We start from the raw sequence: 18,335 nt of genomic DNA on the forward strand, positions 1-18,335 counted from the left end.
CCGCCTCTGGCTCCCCTCAGCCGCCGTAACCGGGGCCTTCCGCCGCCCGCCCCGCACCCATTTAACGACCCACGCGCAGGCGCGGAGCCGCGGGCTGGCGGCGGGGCTCCCCCGCGCGGCGCCTGACTGGAAAAAGGCGCTGAAGGGAGCGGGGCCGCGCCGCCACGCCGCTCAATGCGGTGCCTCACGGCGAGCCCCGCCGAGCAGCCGTCGCTTTGCCGCTGCGGTGCGTGAGGGAGCCCGCGGGGAGCGCTGAGGGCCTGCAGGCGCTGAGGGAGGGCAGCCCGGAGGGTGGGCGGGCAGCGGTCGGGGTGCGGGGCGGCGGCGTGAGGGGAGGGCGGGAAGCGGGGACCGGGTTCTGTCAGTCAGTCAGGGCTCCGGGGCCCGTCAGGGAGGGGCACGGGACCCTGTCAGCCCCGGGCCCCTGTCAGTCAGTCAGTCAGAGCTCCGGGCCCCGTCAGCACCGGCCCCCCGTCAGTCAGCGCCCCGGGCCCCTGTCAGCCCCATCCCCGGCCCCGGCCCCAGCCCCCGTGCCAGCCCGGCCGCCGAGAGGAGCGGCGGCGCCTCGCTGAGGGGCGCAGACCCGCGGAGCTGGGTGAATAAAAGCGGGGCTGCGGTGGATAAAAACGGCGTGTTTTTTTTAATTATTTTTTTATTTTTCCCTGTGATCTCCGGTCGAACATCGGCGTTACAAAGCGGAGTGAAATAAACAAACGTTCCTCGGTTTTGTCTTACTAGGCGGAGCGCTGCGTTCCGCGCAGGACTCGTAGCAGCGGGCTCACCGAGCGCCTGCTGGGGCGGCGGGGCGGTGCTGCACGGCCGCTGGGGGAGCTGCCTCCACGTTCCCCCGCTACCTCCACGGGCGCTGCCCCGGCGGGCCGGCACGCCGCTTCGGGCGGGGAAGCGTGTGCAAGGCACCGGCTGTTGCCCGCGGTGACCGCCGCAGCCGCTGCACCTCCCGGCGGCGGCGGGTCCGGGGCGGGCACCGCTCCTCCGCCGCTGGGGGACGCTGCGGCGGCGGCGCTGCCGAGGGCGACGCTCCGGCCCCTCTCGGTGGCGGGGAGCGGGGCTTGGGCCTGAGGCCCCGCCCCGCGTCCCGTCGGCGGGCTCGCGCCTGGGGGTCTGAGGGGGTGTCTGAGGCGGCTCCTCGTGAGGAGGGAGAGCCTAGCCCGCAGGGCACTGAGGGAGGCTGGTCTAGTCCCCTGTTTCTCCGGCGTTCCTCCACAAGCACACCGAGCCATTAGGTTCTGGCTCGCTGCCTCTAAGGGGTTTCATCCAGGAGAGCTCAGGTCGGCTGCAGTGAGGTGTTTTTTTTTTTTTTTTTTTTCTGTCACAACTTTAGCCTCGCAGCAATTTACATTCTGGATCTCATGTTTACAAGTAGGCGGCTGGTTATAAGTTCAGGTGGTTTCACAGTCCTACTTCCTCTGAGGCCTTTGGCAGGTGTAAGGTGCTGTGTATACAGAAGGATTTGCTGCAGGTGGCAGGAATTTGCCATTTTCTTAATTTTTATCTTTTTGAAGGCAGCGGAGGCCAGTAGTTTAAAAACAAAGAAATCACTTCGGGCAGGTACTGATTTTCTACACCTAGACTATTGATTTAGTTCTAAATTGGGGAACATAACTTCCAGTCATCTCCATTTTCTACCATCTTTCCAGCACAGCTTTAGCTAGGCACAGTTGCTGGTTTAGGATCCAAACAATTGTGCCTGTCTGTTACCAACGGACTGTGTCAGCATGGTATTGTTCAGGTCAGCAAGGCTGTGCAGATGGATGCTTTTCATATTAAACACCTAGAAATGCACAATGCACAATTTGTATGCAGGTTGGGTGAGATGAATTCCTGTCCTTCTTCAGAGAGTGCATTTAGCATAAATCCATTTGATAAATTCATGACAAATAACAAGAACTATTTTTTTTTGTCCAAAGCTAATAAACAACATTCCAGTGCAGCAAGCGCATTTATTTACTGCAGACTTGGAACTGTAGCAAAATGGAGAAATCCCAAAGCAGGTAAGTAATAATAGGATGCTGTCTTGTTAAAGACCTTGGCTGCTTTTTTTCGTTATGACATCTTATGCATTCCATGGGATAGCAGAAAGTTATAGTCTCCGTGGAATGTTATTAACCAGAATGTGTTCCTCTTCTAGATAAATATAATAATAATTAAACAAACAACAACGAAAGGCAAACAAAAGGATGACTTTGTGGGGGTTTACGTTATCGTAGCACTATAGTATAAAAAAAATCTTCCTTGATCATTAGACTTTAATGCAAAGCTTCTACATGTTTTATCAAAGCTTGAATACTTGCCTTTGGAACAGTTTGGAATGTTTTAGAGGTAATTGGACCTAATAGACATGTACAAAACCTTAGGCTGAAAACTACTTAACATAATTTTACAAGACCCTTAAACCCTTTTCTTCAAGGTGCATACAGTTGCCTTTACTGCATATTTGTATGTGCAGAGAATTCTTTTGTCTTCCAGATGGGGCCTACCTCTTTCAGAAAATATTCAAACAATATTTTATAGGAGCAGAAGGATTTCTGTCTCTTGCAAAATATAGGTCACTTTCTTTTGTTGGTTTTGTTTTATCTCCTTGCAGCTGGGTGGAACAAGGCAAAAATATTGTTTCCTCCTAGGAGGTTTTAACTAATAAACTGTAGGAAACTGCGTTGTTTGTTTGTTTTCAGTGATTTATTCTTCATGCTGTGAATACTCATTCTGTTGAACTCCTGAAACTTATTAGCATGGATTGTTCCAATAACTTTGTGGAAACAAGATTGTTTTTTTCTAACTGTAGCCATGTTTTTTCTAGCTCAGTTCAGGCAGTTACTAGGGTGAGATTTGAGACTGTTCTATTCTGTTGCCTGTTACGGAGTTCAAGAATGTGTTTGTGGTTCTAATGTGCAAATTTTCAGGGTGGTGGCAGTATTTGTTTTGGGAAAGAAGCTTCAATACAACTGGTCCAGCAAGTTTTATCTGGTTAGATTTTTTTATTATTCTTGTTTTCAGGAATTTATGAAGACAAAATACTTAGAATTCATAAAAACATAAGGTATTTTTTAGATCAGAAGTACATGTGAAAGTAAACTATATAATGGGTAAATATGCTTAATTTTGTTTTTTTAAGGATGGATTTGTGAAAATGGGAAGTTTTTTTTTTTTATGAATAAAAAAAAGTTCATTGAGTTACATTTAGTTCAAAAGTTACATTTAGTTCAAATATAAGCAAGGCTAGGAAAGAGCTCCTAGGAAAAGTGCGGTATGTATAAGTCAATTTCCAGTTAAAATGATCATTGAGAAATTCTCACCTCAGTTCCCTGGTCCTCGAGATGGTTTTTTAGCTGTAGACAGAAAAGCTTCATATGCTCAAGAATAAAAAGGCAGAAAAACACATTCAAAACTTTCTGCGAAGGCCTTAATTTTTATTGTATACGCACACGGGAGAGGAAGCACAAATGTGTTTTAGTACCTTTTCATTTCAATTTTAGAGGAGAAAGGAATTGTCTGTATCTCGATTACACTGAGTTGTCTTACTGCTCATCCTGGGGAAATGGCCTTAACATTCCAGAGATGAAGATAATGAAAAATGCCTGACAAAGAGACAATAAATATGTTTTAACATTGTGTAGCTGTTAACTTCTATATGTGATTGTACAAATTTTTATAAATTATTTTATTGAAATAATTCAGTTAACATAGCTTTGCACAAAATATTTCTTCTTTTTCTTTAAGATTAAAATGCCTCGAGGTGCATGAAATCCAACCGCTACCTAGGCCTGAAATACATGCAGTTGGGCAATCCGTTGCTTCCCAGCCTGACGGACAGTTTCAGGACAGAGGTCGTGACTGTCTGCATCAAGCTGGGTATACCTGGAATCGAGGAAGAAGGTTAAAAGAATTCCAGATCAGGTGATAAGTACATTACATATCTTTTACTGAATGGAGCAGGGGTGGGGGTCACCCCTGAAGAAGTTTGGGTTTAGTAGTAGAAGTGAAGGCTAAGGCAAAGGTTTTATTCACAGGTCTGTCAGGCAGTTCTGAAGATGTCTTGTGGTAAAGTGAAGACATGTATTAGCTCAAATTTCCTACATTTTTGATTTACTAATGTGAACAATGACTGTTTAACACTGTGTGTTACTAGTGGACTGCCAGGTATAATAATGTAGTCTTGCTCTCCTCCTGTGTTTCTTTATATTCCTTTGTTGAAGGAATCTTGACAAAGATGGGATGGTAATTGTTTGGAGATCAAAAGCCTAGTACTTTGTTGAACAAATGGAGCTGATGTAGCAGCTCAGGCTTGCTGAAAGAGGGAGGCCCTCTTCATGGCTGTGTGCTTTAATCGCTATGTCAGCTTTCGTGCTTATGGGGGCCATCTGTGAAGCAATTAACTCTTAAATCCATTTGAAAAAAAAAAGTGATAGTATCACAGTCGTAGATGAGTGAGTGGAACAGGCATCTGGAGAAGCAGAACTGCTGTGGGGGAGGTGGAAAGAAGGAACATCTCCCTCTTTCAGGGGTAAACATTAGATTGGCTCACTGTTCTGGAAATATGTCTGACACAGCTGGTTGACCAGAGAAATAGTAGCGTTACCTCTTCTAATCATGAAAAAGGCACCCCAGTTAATCAGCAGACTGCTATTCAGTATCACTGAGTGTAACTGGGCTGCTTGAAAATACCTTGTCAGCCTAGGTTTCCTAGGCAAGTGTGTCACTGACCTCATTGTGTTTGTTGAGTAGACCTGTTAAAGGTACTAATTTCAGGATGTAGATATTTTGTATATGCATTTGATCTCTGTAGAGGCAGACCCTTAGTGTTATTACTGAAACTAGCCTAAAAGTTCGTATTTTTACTGCTGCCTGGAAGTTAACAGTGGTAGAGTCCAAGGATGCTAAACTTTTCTTATATTCCAGATGCCTAGCAAGGAAGTTCTTCTATCTGTGGGCAAAAAAGACATTTGGACAAGTTCTTCCTTCCAAAGCAAGGTAGATGAAGTTCCAGAAAATTAGGTGTTTGTTGTTTTTGTGTTTTGTTTTTGTTTTTTTTTTAGTATGGTTTAGTACTGTAACATTGGGCTAAGAGATGACTGGCTGTCAAGAAAATCTTTGGGTATCTTTTGAGATCATTTGAATACTTCTCTTGCTCCTGTTTGTTGTTTTAATAGTTGTGGTTAAACTTCACTAACCATATTCAGAGGACCTGTAGTTGTCTTGATGAAGTTGAACTGTACGTGCATACAAATGATAGGGTATGAATGTGACACATGCTTTAAATGTAATGATTTTTCAAATTTATAAATAATCTGGAACACAAATAGATCTTGATCTTCAGTTCATTTCACTGTTTGCAGTGTTGTTCTTAATGTGTGTATCTATATATGTTTTGCTGCACTTTGCATCTGACTTCAAAATACCTGTAGCAGATGATTCATTTTTGTTGTTAGTGTTCAGCTACTAAAAATCAACACTTTGATACTCTTTTCTGCTTTAGTTTTAATTTGCATGTTCATTCTTGTTTTACCATGCCCCTGGGAACTGAGGCAGTTACCAGTGGAAAGACATGCATTTGTTTCAGTCAGAGTAAGATCAGGCCCTTTGTTGCCCAGTTTCACTGTACTCTGCTAAAAGTATTCTGACTGTGCCTGCCTTAGTTGGTAAAGGGAAGCTGTCCTGCGAACCTTGCTGTTCTTGCTATCCCGTATACTGAATTTGCATTACTTGCTTTGGCTGTGTAAATTTAGGACAATTTTTTTTTGTTGCTGTTGTAGTTTTTTAGAATGAGTGGAAATATATTTTCTAAAGTTGAGAAAGGAATATAAGCAATAATTAAATGCCTTTTTAGAATCAGTTGTTGTCAGTTCTCCATAGCTTTTATTTACATGTTAGTTATATATTAGTGCACCAAGTAAAAAAAAATGTATAGCTCATTCCTTTCTTTTCTTTCTTCTTTTTCTTTATTTTTTTTCATGCTTGAGTGCTTGGAATGACTTAGCAACTTGGGGTAGGTAGCTATGAATTGCAACTTGTGAAAGGATTTGTATGTTTCACTGACAAACATCGAGGTATTCTGGACCTAATCCTGTTCATATTATAGGCAAGACCAATTTCATGAAGTTAGTCTGGGCTTCTTCTATGCTTTTTGTTTGTTAGCTTGTGTGTTTTGTGGGTCCTTCCATTTTCCTTCTCTCCATCCAAAATACAAACAGTTGAGAAAATTTTGGAAAACATTCATACTCCAGCTGATGAAACTTCCACGTTTGTAAAATGTTGGTCAGGTCGTTTTGACCAAATGGAAAAATGTTTCAGAGAATATTTAAAATAAAAAAGTGAATTGCTTGAGTAATAGATGAGGACCCTTATTTTTAGTTAAAGAGAATTTTATCCTATGAGATAGGTGATCAAAATCCTAATTCCATCATATTGATTCTCTTCTACCTGAATTTTTAGTTGTTCCCAGTTCACTTGAAAAGTAGCATCACTTCTTACCTGGTCAGGTGTGATAATTAAATTTGGGTGTAGAAGTAGAGGCTGTTCTTCTGGGGTTCAAAGGATTTGGAGGCCATATGTGACTTGTAAATCCATTTTGTGCGTTAGCATCCATGCAGAAGGAGAAGGTAAACGAATAGATAAACAGTTTCATTTTTGGCATGGATAATGTGCAACTTCCTGAAGTAGTTTTTTAAGCTTATTTAAGCGTTCTCTGGGAAGATCTTACATTTGGGATGACTTGAGATCAGTGTGCTGCTTCTAAGAACATGATGGAAATATCAAAGCATTATAAAATCTGCAAGCAGCTTTTGTATTTATTTTGATATGTAAAATATTTTATGTTAAAATAACTAAGACCAAAATTGGCAAGGAAAATATTTGCATCATTTAGTATTTAGAGCCAATGAACTGATTGCTTCTTGTCATACTTAAGAGTCTTGGAATAGGTTGTCACACTAGGGTAGCATGCAATTAGATGCTCTTAGGCTTATCAGACAAAATGAAAATCTGCATTGAATGTATTGGTGGTCAACCTGGAAACATGTTTGAAGTTTCCCATGTCCAAATCTTTCACCTGCCTAGATGCTTTTATGACCAGAAGATTCTTCAAAAAACGTTCAGAGTGTGGAAGGAGTGGTGGCCTGTTTGCAGAGAAAGGAAATTGATACTCAGAGCTGACAGCCATTACAGGTTTGTGAAATTGCTTTCTGTTACTGTGTGTATATAGCTATATGAGAAATTTTCCTTAGGTTCTGAAGAAGTTGTTAATACCAATGAACGATTAATATAGTAAAATGATACATCTAGGTCAAGAGCAATGTCTTCATTGTTTTTTTAATATTTCCCTCCCCCCCTTTTTTTTTGTTTCTTAGGATGCAGTAAAAATTTCTTATCCGGCATATCTTCAGAGTGCAGCTGAACTTAAAAGAATCCTACTTCTAGGCATTGGTAGCTGTTACATCAAATGTTTTTTTTATTATTTTTCAGGCACTTACTCCACAATTTGATATTCAAGGCTTGGAGAGCTTATGTGTGCCAGCAACAGGGAAAGAGGAACAAATATTGTGTTGCAGAGTCTCATGGTAAGTGTAGAAGGGAGGTAATTACGTTTATTTGGGGACATGCTGAGATAGGAGTTTCCAAGGGAAATGTTTGCACAGAATCTCTGTCTCTTCCATATTTCTGTGCGTTTAACTCCCCTACCCTATGAAAGTACAATGTTTTTAGGTACAGATGGTTGACTGTCTAGAACTATCGAGGGGGTTCTTTTTGATGTGCCACTGTGTAGCTATGTAGCTAGTTAGGGGCGTCAGCGAATAAGCTTAAGGGCCTCTCCATCTGGTCTCAATTGCATTTTTGTGTTTGTTTGTTTCTAACTTTATCACAATATGTGTTCAAACAAATAGCTTTGAATAGAATGTGTTATTGGAATTCTTCATCAGCTGTGCCTATAGAAATTAGAGCCTGATTCCTCATGGTATAAACTTAGCCACACGTATTCTACCTGTATTCACTATTCCTTCCAGCTTCTGCCATGCAGTTGAAAAGAAGCCCAAGCTTTTGAAGTGCTCCTAGTCTTATATAGCTCCTTTCTTCTGCATTGGATTTGTCCTGCTAGTGAAGTTGCCTATATTGATTGCAACTTCCTTCAGTTTTAGGGAATATCAATTTCCATGAAAGGAAAGATGACTCCCTTTTAAAGATGATACCATGATTTTGTTCTGTGTTGATTTACAAAATAACTGGTCTCTTTGCATATGAATGTTGCCTTGGAATATTATGTATTCTGGCATCTTTGGAAAGAAACTGATGGACTTTCTAGACTAAAGTAATTACAGGAGCATCTGTGTGTTACTTAGTCAAAATGACAGAAAAGTGACCTGTTTTAAGGTGGGTCAAAACTTGATTTACCAGATCAGAAAGAAATTTTCCAAATAAAAAAAGTATTTTTTGAGGTATAAATGTGAAGTAGCATAAAATCAGTGACATTTTTGATGATTTCTTTCTAATAACTTTGCTTCACTGATATCCGTTCTGACAAGCCAGACTTATATGAGGCAGGGCAGCACACTGGATGAAGTGGTAAGCTGGAATTCATGACACCTCTGATTTAGCCGTGTGACTGGCTTGCTAAACAAAGTTGGCTTGTTTCTGGTTGAGTTCTCTGTGATGTGAGAATAACTTGAAAAGTTACAGATGAACTTTTTTTTGAACTAACCAAAGAAAATCCTGCAATTCTCATTTAGGAAGATTGTTATGCTGAATATTGTTATCTAATTATACATCCTGTCAGAACCGAAGACAAAGCAATGACGTACTCTGATAATTCACACCGTTCTGAACAAGTGGCATGATCCTATCTTTGTTTCTTGTCCATTTGACTCCCTTTGCCAAGGGTGGATGGTTGCAGCTGTGACTCTGGTGGCTGTCATTTCAGGGTTTCCCACGAGGTGTCACTGCAGGCTGGGGGCCTGGAGGTCGACAGCGGATGGTGTTTACAGGGTGCTTAAAAATGCCAAATTCTTGCTTGAACTTAAGATGCTGTAATTTTTTGTTTTGCACAGCAAAGAAGCAAAAACTGCTCAGGACCTGGCAGCATTGGCTGATTTATGTTGATGTTCAAAGGACAAAACAAAGTATGCAGACTGTGGCACTGGCATTCAGGGAAAGAAGCTGTTTGCGGTAAGAATGGAATGGAAACAGGCAGGGAGGCACTGACCACAAGGCTGTGTTTTTAACCCATGTTCTGTGATCTTTTCCTGCAGTGGCTTTGTTTCATGTTTGATTTTTACTTGAATTCTTCTAGTATGCCTATAGACTGTGAATTTAAAAGGTGGTTATTCATACCTTTTCCAGTGAGAGGAAGGTGTTTTCTTGCACAAAACTATGGAACCTGCTTTTGAATGTCTGTAACATTGCTTTGGCAGCATATCATGGGCAGTGTGGAGAAGACGATGCTATCAGAAACATGCTGGACGTAAAATGAATGTTTTGGCTCTACAGCATTGGGCCCAGAGCCTACAGTTTCGAGTAAGTCCTAAGAACTCCTGTTGCTACCATTTCTAATGTTTAAATTGCACACAGATGTGACTAATACATTGCAGATCAATTAAAAAAAAAGTTGGATTTCTCATGGGAGAAGTGTGAAAGCATCAAACAAAACACACACACACCAAAAAAAAAGGAAAAATGTTTGCTCTGGAAATTCTTTGTGTCTCTACCTTTTCTACGCTGATGCTGCTTTGGGTATTTTAATGGACTGGAGTGAGAGGGCAGGCTATAAATGTAGAAGGAATGTCAGGGTATAAAATCAGCCTCCTAAAGGATGGAGGTCAGGGTCCATGGTTTACTTGCGAAACCGCATTGCTCGTGGCTTCCACTCTTGTACTTATGGAGAGAATTCTTTGTTCTACTTCCCTAATGTTGTCTGTCCCCCTCTCCCCCCTTGCTGGCCTCCCTCAATTGTCCTGTCAGGCTTGGTTGCAGTGGCGAGAGCTGTATTTATTCATCCAGAATGACAAGCAGAAGGAGACTAAGGCAGTAACTCACCATCTGCACATGGAATTGAAGAAAAGCATGGAAGCATGGCTGGGATACTTAGAACTCCACAGAGCAAAGAAATGTCAGAATGGTGAGTGAAAATGGTGAGTTAGGGCAGAATAGGGCTCAGCCCCCTCGCTTAGGGCACAGCGATGTTTATTCTAGGAGACACTGTGGTGCTTCTTGTTGCTGCTGTCCCAACAGACGGTAAGATGCAACTTGGGCTGTACATTGCCACAGGCCTGGCTAGCTGAGGTTCTGTACTGAACTGTGAGGAAGATCACTTGCTTTCCGTGTGATTTAAAAGAAAATGCTTTACTGTTCCCTTGAAGAAACATTGCAGACAAATTGCACATTGCAGATTATATTCTAAGATGTGTGAGAAGGATGTATTTGGGGCTATTATCAGTCAATCTGTGTGAAGATTTTCTTGGTAATTAGACAAATCGCAGCTCTTACAGGATGGTAAAGATTATTACACCAGTTCTTTTGTTTTTCCCTTGAAGTCACTGGGACAAGTTCAGACATTTGTGTGAATGCCTTTTGATTGGTGGTAGTGGAAAGACTTCAGCTTGGCTATCAGAAAACTAGTAACAGCAGAATACTGAAATGTGAGCTTGTGTCTATTGAACAAGAGGCACAGTGGCACTTGTTAAATCAAGGGAAACTCATTTCCCTTCTTGAATCAGTACAATATGTTTCTGCTTTAAAATTGCCTTTGTGATCAAAAATAAATGTAGTCCATAGCTGAGTGTTAACTGAATTCTTACCACCATTTTCCAGTGCTAGGAGCTTCTGTTACTTCAGAACCTGAAATAAATGAGTCCAGGACAGGATAATTCATGAGTAATTTGTGTTTGTTTTCTAGAGCTAGCTCAAGAGCATCACCAAGGCAGGATAGTCCGTCAGTGTTTCTCAAATTGGCGGCAGTCATGGGAGTGCAGGAGAAGAGCACATGCTCACCAAAAGGAGATCGAAAAACTATCAGCAAGGATTGCTTTATGGAGAGCTTTTGCACGCTGGAAGCATTGTATCCATTTTCTATTGAGTTGCTAGCATTACTAAGGTTAAGAGCATTACTGCAGTGGGAGGATCTGATTAATAAGCAGGAATATCATGTAGTAGCATGGTGTCCTGGTTTCAGTTAGGACAGAGTTAATTTTCCTCCTAGTAGCTGGTAGGGTGCTATGTTTTGGATTAGAATGAGAAGAGCGCTGATAACATGCTGATGTTTTAATTGTTGTAGAGCAGTGCTTACACCAAGCCAAGGACTTTTCAGCTTCTCGCTCTGTCCTGCTAGCGAGCAGGCTAGGGATGCACACCACACACATGGGTAACAAATGTATCATTAGAAGGATGCATGTAAGGCTGTATTAACAATTAATAAAACTTGCAATCATAGTATGTTAGCCTTTTGATAGCTAAGAGCCTGCAGGAAAAAAATCTGCCTGCGTATGATAAAAAAAAATCTGTCATACTGTCAGCATAAGTTACAATGAGATTGACACAAGAACGGTATAAAAAATCAGAATTTTTCTTGAGCTGTCTTGTTGGCTACTACAGAACAGTGAATCAGAAATGTATTGCGTTAAGACTGCAAAATCTGAAACTTGACTGTAATCAAAATATCTCCCTACAAATAACAGTGCAGGAAATTCAAATGTACTTTTAGATGAAGATGTAGTTCCCTTCTGTGGGAGGAGATTGTGTATTTATCAGGATGGGTGTTTGTGTAAAAGATGCTTTAACTCAGTAACAGATGTTGTGCTGTGTGTGGAAGAGAACCAGCAGTGGGAGCTGGCTGAAAAACATCACAGGCATCATCTACTGGTAAGAGCACCGTTATGTCAGGTGGAAGAGGTGGTAGAGAGAATTAAAATACTTGTGACTGGCATTGTGCCATGAACACTAACAATGGTACAGGGGGATGTTTTTTGCCATGGTGAGTTTCCAAATCAGGTTTCCAAGTTCCAGATGTTACAGAATGCCAGTTGAATCCAGATGGGAAAGTTAGTTGTCTCACAGTAAAACCCTGGGAACGTGGAGGGGAATTTTAGTTTAGCTAGAGAAACAATGATTTGTGAGAGGAGATTGATGCATGGTTTTGTTGATGACAAGATTGTAAATTTTAGATATTACAAGGAGTAGCATCAACTGTAGGTTGTCCGTAATATGCAGCCAGTTCTAAACCGATGAGTGCTTGCTGACTTGGATTTTGTGAAAGTTATGTGCATTTATTTCTGTTACAGAAACTTGGGTTTAAGGGTCTTCAGCAAAATGTCATGAACACTCGTCTTCAGCAAATGAGAAAAAATCTGTCATACCGTCAGTATCAGATTACAGTGAGTTTGACTTTGTACTGTTCTTGTGTCAGAGTTTTTCTTGAGCTGTCCTATTGGTGTCTACTTCCAGCTACAAAATATTGCTTATTAAATCAGTGGCTTTGTTCTAAATGCTAATAGCCACAGAAAATCTCTTGCCTGAGTCAACTGTCAATCTTAGGTATGTTATTTTAATTTTCTGATTTTAATGTTTATCATGACTTTTTATTTTGCCAGAACAAATTATAGCAGGTCATAGAAGAAGTTTGTGTTATGAAACAGTGCAGTATGCTGCAACAATGGTTGCCTGCTGCATGCAGTTTTCTTAGGACACTTAATCTCTCTTTGCATTCTTCTCCTTCCTTTTATAGTTATGTTTTTCATATCTTTGTTGTTCCGTTTCAGGTGCTGCAGAAGTTCTGGAACGTCTGGAAGTCCCGTTTGGAAGAGAAGGAGGAAGCACAACAGCAGGCCTTAACATCCTTGGCTCATGCACGTTACAGGTATGCAGAGAAATATTCATATAAGTTTATACAAATGTGGGATTTGTGAGCCTTTGGTTCAGTTTTAAAATCTGCTAATACCTTTAGGAGCATGATTGTCTTGATGCAAATTGCTCTCATGTTTTCTGTGAATAATAGACAGTTGATAGCTCCTGCTTCTCTGTGAAGTGTGAGGGGGAGATGGATTAAGCCTAGCTATGAGACTCTTAATACTGGATACAAAAAATGGAAGTTGTCTTGTAAGAGCAGTAGGAAGACAGAGCTCAAAGTTCTTGCTGCTACTTTACTTTGGGAGATTTTCTGATTTTTGATTTTGATTTTTGGGTGAAGCTTAGCAGGGGAGAGCGAGACCTTTACCAGACAGTCTGTGCTACTCAGTGCAGCATGCTGTCTTGTACAGTGCACAGATCCTGAAGCTAGAGCTGAAACTGAAAACATTTCAACCACAGTATTGTGGTGTTGCTCTCAAACAAATGAAGCCTATTGAGATATCCCCAAGTGAGCACGTCAGTGCAATAAACTACATAGATTTGCTTGGTTTAAATGAGGTGCAGAGTAACAAGGAAATGAAGGGAGGCCTTGCTGTGCCATGCATGCTTATAGGTGATGTTCTTTAGCTGTTAACACACCTCGCGTTCAAAAAGACATTTGATTTTTCTACAGTTCAGAGAACTACCTTATGGCCTAATCAGAATCTTCCACACAATCAAATCTCTGTCTCATTTCTTCTAATCCTCCCAGCAGGGTTGGTTGAAAGTTGTAAAACTTCCTTGATTAAGAGAGACTAATATTACAAGAGAAAGTGGTATACTTGGTTCTGAGTTAGAGTTGATTCATGTTTAATTTTCAGGGCATCGTTATTGCACAAATCTCTCAAGCTGTGGCTATTCTCATGTCAAGTGGAGAAAGTTCAGGCAGGTGTGGGGTCTCCCTAGTGTTTCGGTAGATGTTATTGTCTGTGGACTGCATAGGTGATAGTGGTTTTGCTGAGCATGGGTTATTGAACACAGTCTGCTACCATCTTTCTCTGAATCCTCTACTGACAGCTTGCTTTTATCATGCTCTGCAGGGCAGATGATGCTAATGCCACCTGAGCATCCGAGTCTAGAGGAACAATTGTAATTTGATTGTACTGGCTTTTATGTTAGACTGCTTCAAAGTAGCCTCTTCAGGTGCAAGATTCAGAGTGAAGCTTGGCGTCTAACTTGGAGTGGATAACAGTGTTGCACATCATTTGGCTTGGTTTTGGGGAGGAAAGGTTAAAAGGACTGAAATTACAAATAGTTCTGCAATTTAGTCAGTTAAATAAATAGAAAAATGATGTTCTGCTGGTCTGTTGTTGGTGAAGGGTAGCTTTTATATTTTTTTGTGCATTTTTATATTTTTATGCATTTTTTTATTTTTATTTTCTTTAGCAACTACTTGGATGGTTTCTTCTAATTCTTCCTTGCTGTAATAACTGATCACTAGGCATTGTCTTTTTACCCAATGCAGTTTTGGTTTTGATTTCAGGACCTCTCTTACAGGTCATGAACATAGCAATGTTCATAGTCCCTATGAATAGCACTGGATTACATGAGCCACTGAATATCCAAACTAAATGATTACAAGCTACTTGTGTCATCTATTATTGCATTAATGAGGCACAGGTTATTTTGTCTTTCCTTTCTTGAGAGAAGTCATCAATGTATTTTCAATGTTAGAATCAAACCCATAAAGACAAATGTCTGTAATCTATTCTGAACTAACTAGGGTTATTTATTTCAGATAGTGGTGTTCTAAATCCCTTAGGAAATAGAGACTGTGGAAATCTTCTGAAAAGGCATCAGGCTTGTTGCGCCTCTTTAGAGACAATAAGTCAAAACTAATAGACATTTGGGGAATAAAATCTTGACAGCCTTTCAGGCATGGAAGTAGTTTAAGAACTGTGAACAACACTGGAGAGAGATGAAAAAAATGTTACTGTTCTTCCACACAGACTTATGATCGTTCTTATGAAATCAGTTTGTTACGAATGGTGTTTTGGGCTGCTTCAATGAGTCTTTAATAACTATAGGCTTTATAAGATTCACTTAGGTTGCCTGATGAAAATAGAAATGCTCCTTGTAAAGAGTTCTTCAGGAGTCTTAGCTGCTTGTTCTTAATTTGTGGAAAACTGATTGCTTGATGTCTTGACTTCAGGATCACTTTGGTTTTGTTCAGAGGTCACTGAAGAAATATTACTCTGGTTACCTACCTTACAGTCAGTTGCAGTATGTGCAGTTAGATTCAATAAGAAACAAACAAGATGTAACTGTAAGCTTTAATTTTGGCTCCAAGACCAGTGTGATACTCATAGGAATAGAAGCCAAACTCACAATGATGATATTGATTGTTTCACAAGTGTGGTCTTGCGCCAAAATAAATCAGTTACAATTGCTAGAGTTACTCCAGTTTAAGTTAGCAAGATTTCCAGTAATTTCACACTGCAGTTTCAGAGTTGCTTGATGATTCTGCTTTCTGTTGAAGTAAACGGATGCCATGGGTTCTCATCACCTCTTTAAAATTCAGCCATTAGCCTTTGTCTCAGGCTATGATATATCTTACTGATTACTTTTATGGAGCCTCAGACACGCTCAGCAATTCTAAGATTGTGCATTTGTTCGTTGTGGAAATCTGAGGGGGGTGGAAATACTGATGGAGAGAAAAAAATGTTCATCTTTTTTGGGACTCCTTAAAGACCTTACCTTGGTTTGTATTCTTAGCCTTGGATTCAGCCCTAACCCTTCAGTTAGGGTCACAACTTCTCATGCTATTAAACCCTATCTCCCATTTTCTTTATTAGAAAACTAACAATTTTTATTTTCTTCTCTTGGAAGGGTTATGTTTGGAAACATTCTTAGAATGAATCTCCTCCTGGGACACTTTCCTGCATAAACTGGGAGGGAAAAAATGTTTTTTTTTAAACATTGAATCTTCTTTCCTACTAGACTTGGGAGCTTACAGCTTTCATTTGCAGAGGACAGTCACACCCTCTGTTTTAGATTGCGGTGTTTCTGTCAGAAGCCTGGTTTCACAATTGAAAAACAAGCTGCAGGAAGCTTGGTTTTCATTGGATATTGGCTTGCTTTTTGGGAGAGTCACAAGTAGGTTTGGAGAGCATTTCTGCAAGCAAGTGGGAATTTTTCCACCCTGTGTTAGAGTGCAGCAGTAGTGTGTTAGCTTATCTTCTGCAGACAAGGAGAGAGAGAAGGCTGAAAGTCCCAGGAGGATAAGCTCAGTGAAAATGCGTTGTAGCATGAAATTACTGCGGTGTAATTTATGCCTCTCTCACCAGGGAGAGGATGAATAAATACATGGTTCAAAGGTTTCATCGACTCTGTAGCTGTACCTTGATTCCATAAGCCAGAAATATTTTTGCGTGCAATCTTTTCTCTTTAGAAGAGTATAAATGAAGTCTTGTTTCCTGAACATGCAATTGTAAGAAGCGTGTTCTTTGTTCAGAGGTCTGGGGCTGTTTTCCAACCAGATCTAAGTAGAACTTTCATGACAGTTTGCCAGTACTCAACTTCCCTGTTGATCTCTGATGCACTTATGTGCTGTTTCATAACTCAGTGCCCCAGCTGCTGCATCTGGTGATCAGGAGACACCCCAGAAGAGCCATCAATTGAGATCTGTGACTGTCTGCAGAGCAAAGATGCTCTTGTTGGCAGCTACCTGTACCCTCCAGAAAGACTCACTTAACTCATGTTGTTTACCATAAATTTTAAATGAGCTGTAATAGCTACCTACTAAAAATTACCTGCTAAGAGTCCAAAATGTGTTTTGAGCTAACTAGAGAAGGGCTGGGACTTGCTGACAATCTAATTAATATACCCACATGACTGAGTTTTAGAAATGTTTTAGATGTAGTTTTGAGTGAGTGTTAGTTCTACTAGACTAACTCAAACTTCTGGACTACGACACTTCTACCATGTGTCTTCTGTGTGAGAGTGTATAGTTCTTAATCACAAATACGTATTTGTTGCAACTTTGGGATACTATTTGATAATAAGTCTTGTGCATCCCTGGGAGGGAGGCAGGCTAGAAAGGAAGGATTATCTCCATCTAGAAAGAAAAAAGCTTTGATATTGATGGCAACTAACTTTGCCTTGTTTATAAAAAGGTTTTGGTAGAATTCATTCAGTGTTGACACCAGACCACTCTGCTTTTTATTATTCGTTGTCATAATATTTTTCAAGTCCTATTACAATGTTTGTTTTTCTTCGTTTAAAAAAAAAAAAGGAAAAAAAAAAAGAAAGAGTAGTGTCGTCAAAAGATTTCCAAGGGAGGAGGGAGCAGAATATATTTATAATGGAGAAGAAGTAAAAGGTTATATATTTTTATGTAAGTAAAATAAATTAATTGATCAGTAGTTGGAATGATCTTTTGAATGATCTGAATGAAAGCAGGAAGTTGTAATAACTTCAGTAAATGCATTAGTCTTGTCCCATGTGTTTTGCATAGGATTTCAGGAGACAAATTTTTTTTTTTAACCCAGAGACTTGTAGAGAGACAGAGCTGCCTGATTTCTAGCTAGCATGAATTAGAAAATGGAGTAACTATTTAAGTTGTAGATGGATTGGTCTTTTGAAATTCATAAAACAACTTGTCTGAAGGAATTATATTCTGTGCTGGTATTCTCCCTCTTTACTTGCAGGAAGATGTTGATGAGACGGGTATTTGACATGTGGTTGTTGAAGGTGTGCAAGCAGCAAGAATACAGAATGGAAGAGAAGAAGGTAAAAGTAATTCTTTTACCTGGTCTTGCTCAGGAAATAGAGGGGATGATTTCTTAGTCACTGTTCGTGAACGTCAGTTAACGTGAGATGGGCTTTGGTGTTGTAAATACCTTTTTCTCTGGTGGTGGTGGAGAAATCCAATCAGGGGACGCATTGCAACCAATATTTGCTAAAAACCATTTTAAGTTAAGCTGCTTATTAATAAATAGAATCAAACTGTTATTGTTAGCAGATAACTATTGATGCTATTCGTTCTCTTATCCCGTCACATAGTGTGTGTATATGCTCTCATTCTGTTTCATAGTTACCTGGTTGAAACAATAAAGAGGAGTCACCTCAGCTAGTTCACCACCCTAGCTATAAATACAGGGTTGTGCAAACACAGTAGTGGCTTCTAGGTAGGTGTCCAGGAAGTCCCTCAAGGGGTCTTACATTTCCTAAGGTGTATATATAATCCTGTAGTTTTTTGTATATCAGCCACTGCCTTATTTTATGTGGCGAGTTGCACAACTCGTAGTCAATGGTAGTGTGTGCTGGTGGCCTTGTGGAGATAGGGCTGGCTCTTGGTATTCTGAGTTTATCTGCTCATACATATTCAACAGGCCTTGTTTCCGGAGCTTATCAGTTCTTGGGAGTCTTTCACAAGCTGCTTATCAGCTTCTGTGTTTCCTCTTTGGTCTTCTGTTTTCTGGTAACAGTTTCTCCATCCACATACATAG

The 18,335-nt window shown here is 40.6% G+C and overlaps 1 protein-coding gene across 3 annotated transcripts in view; it reads left to right on the forward strand.

Moving 5' to 3' along the window:
- Positions 1-115: 115 nt before the first annotated feature.
- SFI1 (SFI1 centrin binding protein) overlaps positions 116-18,335 on the forward strand; it is a 29,640-nt gene continuing 11,420 nt past the window's right edge. Inside the window, exons 1-14 of one of the 3 annotated variants that reach the window (XM_035556758.2) lie at positions 116-226; positions 1,929-2,012; positions 3,739-3,915; positions 4,918-4,989; positions 7,075-7,182; positions 7,480-7,574; positions 9,057-9,174; positions 9,420-9,522; positions 9,967-10,123; positions 10,901-11,062; positions 11,792-11,862; positions 12,282-12,374; positions 12,759-12,856; positions 17,535-17,616. In XM_035556758.2, the coding sequence (XP_035412651.1) occupies positions 1,993-2,012; positions 3,739-3,915; positions 4,918-4,989; positions 7,075-7,182; positions 7,480-7,574; positions 9,057-9,174; positions 9,420-9,522; positions 9,967-10,123; positions 10,901-11,062; positions 11,792-11,862; positions 12,282-12,374; positions 12,759-12,856; positions 17,535-17,616 (1,356 nt within the window). In that variant the 5' untranslated portion in view covers positions 116-226; positions 1,929-1,992. Of the gene's footprint in view, positions 227-1,055; positions 1,305-1,928; positions 2,013-3,738; positions 3,916-4,917; positions 4,990-7,074; positions 7,183-7,479; positions 7,575-9,056; positions 9,175-9,419; positions 9,523-9,966; positions 10,124-10,900; positions 11,063-11,791; positions 11,863-12,281; positions 12,375-12,758; positions 12,857-17,534; positions 17,617-18,335 lie in introns of those variants that run through there. The other 2 variants (XR_004780294.1, XM_050714204.1) reach the window with 2 other exon arrangements.

Source organism: Cygnus atratus, chromosome 17, assembly GCF_013377495.2.
Source record: "Cygnus atratus isolate AKBS03 ecotype Queensland, Australia chromosome 17, CAtr_DNAZoo_HiC_assembly, whole genome shotgun sequence".
Lineage (NCBI taxonomy): Eukaryota > Metazoa > Chordata > Aves > Anseriformes > Anatidae > Cygnus > Cygnus atratus.